At 34.8% G+C, this 10,000-nt stretch overlaps 2 protein-coding genes across 7 annotated transcripts in view; one reads left to right on the top strand and one right to left on the bottom strand.

Annotated features, from left to right (window-relative positions):
- The window catches only part of LOC106883157 (uncharacterized), a 34,679-nt gene extending 31,963 nt beyond the window's left edge, over positions 1 to 2,716 (top strand). For all 5 annotated transcript variants that reach the window (XM_089342296.1, XM_052976341.2, XM_052976342.2 and 2 more), the window contains one exon: positions 1 to 2,716. This exon is cut by the window's left edge and continues 487 nt beyond it. In XM_089342296.1, the coding sequence (XP_089198422.1) occupies positions 1 to 100 (100 nt within the window). In that variant the 3' untranslated portion in view covers positions 101 to 2,716.
- The window catches only part of LOC106876234 (tetratricopeptide repeat protein 38), a 169,436-nt gene that overhangs the window by 146,428 nt on the left and 13,008 nt on the right, over positions 1 to 10,000 (bottom strand). The window lies entirely within an intron of this gene.

Here is a 10,000-nt window from a genome sequence, read left to right as displayed (position 1 = left end):
GACAAATGTTGTTATTAAAGACGTTTTTAAAGTGGACTGCATGACACCACAACCTAAATTGACAAAATTCTGCTTTCTGCCAGTAAAATGCACAACATGATTACCACCGAAGCATCAACAAAACGGACATGTGTAAGTGTGTGTTGTGAGAGAGAAAGAGAAAGTGAGAGGTATGAAACGGATTATTTTCAAGAATAGAGCTATTTTCCAGAATAGAGATATATAGAAGAGCTATTTTCGCACTTCTGTATTTCTGTCCAAAATCTCAATAAGGAATGTTTTCTCATTTAGGCACAAGACCAGCAATTTTGAGGGGGGAGGTAAGTCTGTGCCGTCGATACCAGTACTTGATTGGTACTTTATTTTATCGACCTCGAAAGGAGGGAAGGCCAAATTGCTTCCGATAGGATTTGAACTCAGAAAGACAGCAAGATATTTTTTTCAAACGCTTTAACGATTCTGGCAAAACACCGCCTTCAAAAAAAAAAAAAAATAAAGAGTAAAAGACGAAGAAATACAACAAAATTTTTAGAAAGTAACTTGGCTTTGATGGAGGGACCTAAGAATAAGTATCGTTAGGTACACTCCTTCCATTATAGTTTGACAAGTTCGTTGTTTTATAACGAACAAAGAACTAAAATAAAAGTAAAGAGAAATGAAAAAATAATACAAAAATAGAAAGACAGATAGGGAAAAGAAGTAAGTAGCGAATTTGATGGCATAAAAGACTCACAGGCATATTAGATGCACCTAATTTCAGCAACAAATATTCAGGGGGAAATGGTTTTAGTGTATAAAAGCATGTAATATTTAAAGCAATCAAGCAGTACATTACAAAACATTACAAAAGTAACTTAACTATGGCAGGAAACATTACTGTGTATACAAAGGAAGTTTGCATTTATAGCTGAATATAAAACACAAAATCACGATAGTGAAAATATCCAATATGATTACTGTAATAACACAGGCAAGAAAAAAACATAAAGCAGAAAACATTTGATAAAAAAGTAAGTATCCATTGCAGCTGAACGTAAACTAAAACAAGGCAACAAAATCTTTAATCGTCTTCAAAACCAGATAAATTTTTATCATCAAATCCTATAAATTCGTTAATTTCGCATATCGGATCCGGGGTGGGGGTGGGGGGTTTCTTCGAAAAAGAGTGCGTCTTTTATGCCGATAAATAGGGTAATCGCTAAAATTCCAGAAGAGGAGGTGGGATTAAAATACTGTAAATATATATCTTTCTCTTGAAAAACAAGCACATAACGAGAATTGATGCAAATTACGATCTTTAATGTCAGACGTCAGTCGAAAATGGTTCTGTTCTTCAAACTAACCCGTTTGAAGTATATTTGGCTTTATATTCCGGTGTATGTATGATATAAACTATGGATATCTGTATATCTATGTGCATATCAAGAACTGTTCACAACACAAAACGTGTTGAAACTCTCAAAACCAGATTTAAGCTGGTTGACATCCGTCCCTAGAAAATGGAAGATTTTCGCCATTTTCTTTGCACATGTTTGTTTGTTTTTCTTTTTGTTTCAATTATTTATAATTGATTGTTTTCATTTTTTTTCCTCATCGTTTTTTTTTTTTTTAAATTATTTTTGCATATCATAAATGATATCTTTTATTATTTTATTGATCTGCTGATCTGCACTTAAACAAACCTTTAAAACAAAATCTAAACGATAAGACTAATGCAAAACCTTTTAAACACACACACGCACGAGGCTATGTTAGAAGCCACCTGCCCAAAGTTCTTCGCTGTGTGATCGAACAGGGTATCAGGTTGCTGTGAAGCAATATTGTTCAGCCAGACAATTATGCCTACATATCTACGTTTCCTCCTCCGTCTGCCTCGACTAATGCCAACAAATGCAGTTATTGAACAAACATCAAAACCAGAGTTTCTTAAGGAGTGGGCCTGGGGTTACATCAAAACGGCGCCTAGATAAGTAACAAAGGAATATAATGCAATATAATATAATATTATATTATATATATATGGTATATACTTTGTCCCTTCATGCTGGGGTGTACGTTTTTTTTTTTTTTTCCTTTTTTCTCTCACTATTTTTTCTTCGTTAAAAAAAATAAGAAACAAACAATACTTAAGAAACAGTGAACCTTAGCCCAACGACTGATCGGGTTGCAAACCTCGAGTAGACAGGTATTTATTTGGTATTAAGGTGGCAGATGTCGAATAGAGAGGAAGGTATACCGATTTCAATTATACAAGCATTGAAACTAAATCCTTAAATTTTTTCACACGTGTGTGTCACAAACTGATTTGATATGAGATCTCGTGTGAGGTAGCCTTAGAAACAATGGCCACAGGAACACGAACACGAACACTAACATATATATACGTAACCAATGAATATATAAAGTATATGTCGGACAAACGCATAAACCAAATGAAAAGTGATATTTATATTGACACTAAGCACATCTTCCCAAAGCATCATTCTTTTTTTTTTACAAAATACTAATATAATAATTGTTATAAGCATATTTATTTTAAATAGTTATCCGTACCAACAACATTCTTCTTATTCTTCTTCTTCTTATTATTATTATTATTCCTCCCTTCTGAAGGAGAAAAAGACTTTAAAAAGTTTGTGAATATTAAACTTTATCATTAACACAACAAATCCAGAACTCGCTCGAAATAAAATGGACAAAGTTTATATTTTTTGTATTTTCCTTGTTTGGTTTTTATTTATTTGTGAATTTATTTTGTTTTTTTATTATTTGGAAAAAAAAGTGTGGGGGGGGGGGTTGTTCTCCTTCGTTTCTTTTCTTTCTTTTTTTTCATTTGTTTTTTTTTCGTTTTTTTTTTTTGTTTGTTTGTTTTTTTTTGTTTTGGATGACCGGTGACATGATCTCCCTCCATTTTCGTCTTGTACGTTCCTTTGTTCTTTGTTTTTATTACTTTTGAACACTCCTCACGCGTCAAATGAGCTATATGAAGGTGTGTTATTTACTTTTTGCCTGTTTCTCTCTCTCTCTCTCTCTCCATCTCTCTCTCTCTCTCTTTATCCATCTATCTGCCTATCTGAATATATATATATATATATGTATATATGCATGCATGTATGTATGTATATGTGTGTATGTATATATTCAAAACAAGCGCAAATATCAAAACAACTTGTCACAACAACGATGTACTCTTCCCATGTTTTGAATGACAGTTTCAAAGAAAGTTTACATATTTTTTAAAGAGCGCATGATATGGATACAATACAATGGACACGACCTTATGCAACAGTCTAGTACAGTAATAAATCGTAGTAACGTCCACAAAAGGCCTTCATGAGGTACCACAGAGGTAGTTTACCAAATCTCTTCTTCTGGAACTTTAATATCAAAGATGATTTCTCGTAGACTATTTCACAACATAGTCTGTAGAACAGCAATTTTAAACCGTTTTGCGATCCACGGTACACTGAGTAAAACGGTAAAAGTCACATAACACATCGTTAACGGTTTATAAGTTTTATCGTATAAGAACCGATTACTTATATCGCTTTAAACCGGAGATGGGCCCATACATTACACTTTACTGCAAAGAAGTGTAAATGCACGAGCATGGTACATTCATAGCATTTAAGTTTTCTAACTGTCCTATTATTTTCCGACTCATCTCAAAATCTTGCGGCTCACTTGTGGTGTATACGTGGCACAAATTTGTATTGCAGCACAGGGATTGAAAACGTCTGCTTTAGAACATAATCTATCTCTACTTAAAGTGTGTTTGTTTTGTTTTTCATAGGGTTTGTCACCTTCTATGTTCTGTGGATTCTTTTTGAGGCGCTGCTCGGCTTTCAGTATTTTCCTAAACAAACTAATTGAAAATTCCTCAAAAAAAACCTTTTGATGTTTTTTTTTTTTTAACCAATGGTAAAAGTATATTTTCAGAGAATAGTTTTAAAACACGACAAACAAAATGCAAGATTTGGCATCAAAGGACAGAAATGTATTATTGTACAAAACCACTTTTACTTTATAAATATTCTGTTAGAATCACGACCTTTTGTTGTTCCTAATTGTGACTATTGCCGTAAACTGAAATTACACAATACACCCCACAACGGCATTGTACGGAAGTATATCTTATAAGTGAATAAATACAGTACAAAGTTATCCACAGTGGAGATTGTAGTTATCAAGCCGTGGCTGTGGATTTTGCCATTATACCCACTGAAGAGCACGTAACGATCTGAACTACTGAAAATAAAGATTTCTACCTTGTTGGGAGTCTCAGTCAGTTTCGGTGGGATCAAAATCAGTCTTGCTTTCTCAATCATATTTGTTTTATATTTGGCAAGATTTCCAGTGTTGTGCAATTTGAGAATAAGTAAACAAGAAAAATGAGGTTACATGCAACAGGGTAATTTTGAGAAGGGCAAGTCGATTACACAGGCCACAGTACTTGACTAGTGCATTATTTTATCAACTCCAAAAGGATGAAAGACAAAGTTGATCTTGGCAGGATTTGGACTCATAACGTAAACTATCGGAAGAAATGCCACAAAATATTTTTTTCGACGCTCTAACGATTCTACCAGCTCGTCAGTTTTAATGTTTCTATTTTAGGCATCAGGCTTGCAAGCTTGAGGGAAGGGATTAATTGATATCACCGATCCTAGTAGTTGGCTGGTAGTTTATCTTATCGATCCCTAAAGGGAGGAATGGCGACATTAGCCTTGGCGACATTTTGAACTCAGAATGTAAAAATCCGGAAGAAATACTGCAAGGAATTTTTAGCGACGCTCCTACGCCTTTATATATTCTACATAATAATAATAATAATAATATATGTATAAATATATATATATTCTATGTGTATATATAAACCATTCAATATAATAATTAATATGATTTATTCTCTCTCTATATAATTCATTCTATACAATAATATAATTTTATTTCGTGTAATGTTATATTGAACAACCAATTTTTTGCTCAAAACATAAGTAATAATAATAATTAATAACTTTTTCTGTTAGATTCTTAATTATAAAGATATCAGTGGTAATTATAAATATATATAGAAGCTAAAAAATAATGAGCATTCGAATTTGGTAACCTTGTGCTACGTCTGTGTTGTGCTAATCCAATGAATTCTTGCCAACCAGGCTCAGACAGCGCTTGTACATATTTGCAGATGGATAGACTACACAACGACGTTGTGTCTATGACCTATCTATAACTATTTACGATTGAAGTCATTTTGTTTTCTTGTAAACCCCTTATACTTTGGGAACATATCTATCTATCTATCTATCTATCTATCTATCTATCTATACACACACACACGTCATAATTTGCCACGTCATTTACGCCAGTTATGTGTCTGGTCAAACGACAACCACTATTTGATGATGCTGTTGTTGCTGTTGATGTTGTTTATTACTAATGCAGAAGATTAACAAGGAAGGTATAGTGGGGTGATTATATCACAAGTCATATATCACTGATATCTATCTCCCCTCCTCCAACCCACACCGGAGGTTATTAACGGCAAACGTAAATCCTGGTTTGATTTGAACTAACGAAGCAGAATTGCAACTTAATACTGATAAGGCAATTAATTCAACTGTCTAACATCGCTGCCCAGTCATGATCCCTAGGAGATGATGATGATAATGTCTTACACGGACACAGTATCATAGCGTTTCTTTTATAAAAAGAGATAATGAATATGATAGACCCCCTCGAACATGTCTGATCTTAATTTTATCGATAAGAAAGGCTTGAAAGATTGAGTGAATCCGGTTCGATCTGAACCTAGAACAAAGCTAAATTCTCGCAATGTATTGAATCTAGCTTCCTTATGTTTCTGCTTAAACAAAAAATATTTTCATTCCTTACGTTCATACACGTTAACAAATTTGTCAAGATGAAAGTAGTTCTCTACAAAATCGATTCCTATTTAAGATTAGAATTTGATTTATCACCCCGCAGGCCACTTTTACAAGAATAAAGGTCAAGGCTTGACCAAAGTGAGACCGTTTTTCACATTACACTGCTCTTAATAAACACTGTCCTACGCGCCATATATCATCTGCTTGAGCAGACCTGCCCGTGAGTCTATACAACATTTTTCGAAGTGTTGAACCAAGTATCAGAGTATATCGTTGTCGTTGTTGATGTTTGACTGTAAATTATGACTCTAAGAATCTACAATATATGTAAACACCATCTTACTTCTGACCGCCATTTTACTTGGTGAAAATAAAAAATAAACGAAACTAAAACCATCAAATCAAAATTTATAAAACGTTTTAATTATTAAAAAAGTTATTGAAAAACTAAACGAATCTCTTGTATTCTTTATTTGCTATTGTTCTCGCCGTCGTCGTCGTGTTTTTCTTTGCATTTCTTTGTTTTTCTCTTGGAGCAAATTTTTGACAAAATGACCAGTTAGCTAATCTCCACAAGAGATTGACTCTTATGTTTGAAGATTTTAACTTTGATTCAAAGTAAGTGACAACTTAAGACAAAAACAAATTCCATCGATATTAGTTTCTTTTGGAATCACTTGCAACTCTGACAACACGATTACTACTCTTCCTCTTTGAGATCTATTCATACAACTCCTAAAATGTCCCGGTCAAATATTTCCAGAACTTTTGCGCTTTCATATCAGACAATCATTTAACATTTTTCAAGGACTTGTGTAGATCACAGTATAAATGAATTATTTCTACCTAAAACCAAGAGGAACTTGAAATCAGAACGTGCTGCACGGCCCTAGGTGGGAGTGTGCCAGAAATATCTGAAGACCTAACTTCAGTAGCGGTGCCTTCATGTTCACAGATTTTAGTAAATTATCGACGGAACCGGAATATTTTTCTACTTCCACCATAAAAAAATCAACATCAAAGGAAGCGAATCCTAAGTTCTTGCTACCAAACCACATGGAAAATAGCACACTGGATTGTCTTGTAGCCTGTAGTGAGTTTTGTTTCACTGTCATTGACGCAAGGTAATTTATGGGTCAACATTATACGATGCTTCTTACATCACTTCTATTGTTATTAGGATGCGTGTGTGTGGGGGGGGGGTGTATTTGTGTATATGTATGAGTGTGTCTGTATGCGCGTGCGTGCGCTTTGATGTTACACTGCAAAAAAAACTCTTGGTATCGACAGATCAGCTAGTTAATTAACTCCAAATGAACGAAGGAAGGAATACATACACTCACGCATAAATACATACTGACATACTACATACATACATATGTGCCTACATACATACATATATACATACATACATACTTAGGTGTATGCGTGTGTATCTGTTTGTGTGTGAGGTCGTTATTTGTGCGTGTATCTATGTATGTATGTAAATATGTGTGTATGTATGCTGTCCATATCACTTTCGTATTCTCGATGTTTTTGCCCTCGTTCACCAGTTAGCTCTGACAACGAAATGTCGTATGCTACTTATCGATTCTCCATTTAAACGAGCGCCATTGCTATTTGTCTTCATTATCAGCTTTTCTCTCATCCTATACACTCTTTTCTTTTTTCTGCTGTGTTCAACCCGTTTGAATGACTGCCATAATCGTATAGTTGGCACAATGTCCAGCATATTGTGGCGTACGTGTACGTATGTGAGTATGTAAGTGTTCGTACATGTCAATCACGTGTCGTAAAATAATACTCAGGATAGGCTGTAGGCATTAATAAAGTAAATTGTTAACAAAGAACCCTTATTCATTATGCATAAGGCAATTCGTAAACATATTTTGACAGCACAGTATTTACTTACACACACACACACACACACACACACACACACACACACACACACACACACACATACATACATACATACATACATACATGCTTATGCTGAATTATTGCGAAATCTAGTTACTCTATCCAGATTTCAGGTTTATACCTGTAATTAATGGAGCCTGTAATATGTAACACACTGTCTAAATACCAATCTTGAGAAATTAGGCTTCTCAAAACCAGAAAGGGGAAAGCCGATTCGAAGACTACGGATCCAATTCATCTCTGGAACTGTAAAAATCTGTGAAACGTTCCATCCAGAAGTTTATCACTTAAATATATATGAGCAAGTCTAGATATGCAACTATATGCACGAGAATACATACATAAAGCAAAACATACAAAGTTGCACATATACATGATAATACATGCATACACACATACATACATACAAGAAAAATACCCTGTTGTTGATGTTGAAATTCCAATGAAGGAACCTTGGATCTACGTTAGAAACCGACTCTTTCTCTATTGGCAAGAAATCTTGAAATAAAACTGAACAATGACATGTATACATACATACATACATGCACATATGCAATATCATTTTCTAGAGACAATATGCATATGGAATTTAAGCGCTCTTCAGTCATGGTAGACCGAAATTTATTCTTTATAAAAGAAAGCTTTGAGAAATTCTTTTCTGCTTCACAGCTCGTGATAGGCATTGACAAGTACAGCTTAAGTGCAGTGGTAATATTAGGGAACACTCAAATTCCACCGTGGTCGACTTTGTTAAGGGTACGTGTGTCTGTGGATTGCTCAGCCATTTGCACGTTAATTTCACGAGCAGGCTGTTCTGTTGATCGGATCAACTGGAACCCTCGTCGTCATAACCGACGGATTGCCACAATATATATATATATATATATATATATATATATATATATATATATATATATATATATATACGGTGGTGGTGGTGGTGGTGCATATATATAAACGTGTCTGGGAGTCCGTTAGCGGGAGATACCGAGCGGATATGGCTTTTTTTACACCTTTTACCAAAAGCAAGAATTTTTTTCTCCACGGCAACAGCAGTGACTTTGCCTTTAAAATTTGAAACATGTCAAAAACACATGTTAACTAACCTAAAATTCATATATAGATGTGTGTATGTGTGCGCGCACACACACACACACACACACACACACACACACACACACACACACATACGCACACGTCTAAATACTCTGCTTCGTGGACGAAGTCTTGTAAATATGCGCGTGCGTGGACTCTCACAGATACATAAGCACAGTTTCCTTCTTGTCACAGATGCACCACTTCATACGAACAACTTTCCTCCTACCTTCCCTCTTATCCTCCCTTCGAAACTACAAAAGAAATGAAATAAAACAAACAAATGCACTCACACACACACACGCAACAAAACGTCTGAAATTCATTGTAAAAATTAATCAAAAATATTAATTAATAATACATACATATAAAAATCATCCCTTCTCCTTAGTCCTCCTACACTGTCTCCCTCTCTCTCTCTCCCTCTTTCTTTCACACAAAAGATTCTCAATACACCCTCTCTCTCTCTCTCTCTCTCTCTCTCTCTCTCTCTCTCTCTCTTTCACATATGCATATACACCTTTTCTCTGCCTCTCTCTCACACTCTTTCCTCCTTCTTGTCGCTCTTGTCTCATGTAATACAAAATCAAAAAAATAGAGGATTACAAAATAAATAAATACATCAATAAATAAATTAATTAATTAATAAATAAAATATTTTGATCACTTCGGAAATTAATTAACTTATTTTAGCTGATTAAATAGACTTCGTTAGTTTGATGATAGTTCTTTGTCTTCTCTTACATAATTCCATTCTCATCTAAGGAGATGCATTACAGCAATATCAAATCAACTGCCGTACTTGATTGGCACCTTATTTTAAAGCCCCCACGCCCACCCGTCACCACCACCACTACTGAAAGGGCGATAGACAAAAATAATCGAGGCGGGATTTGAACTCAAAACTCTAAACTATTTATGGGATAAATTATCAGGATTGGAACGAAAAGAAAAGAAAGAAAATGAATGAATTGCGTAACAGGATGACGACCTGTGATGGATGAAACGTTTCGATATATTTACTGAGTAAGCTGAAGAGTTGGGAAAAAGTTGTTGTTGTTGGCACTCCGTCGCTTACGACGTCGAGGGTTCCA

This window comes from Octopus bimaculoides, chromosome 25, assembly GCF_046866305.1.
Source record: "Octopus bimaculoides isolate indiv1 chromosome 25, ASM4686630v1, whole genome shotgun sequence".
Taxonomy (NCBI): domain Eukaryota; kingdom Metazoa; phylum Mollusca; class Cephalopoda; order Octopoda; family Octopodidae; genus Octopus; species Octopus bimaculoides.
Note: the sequence above shows the minus strand (reverse complement) of the source record. Positions and strands in the feature narration are given on the sequence as shown.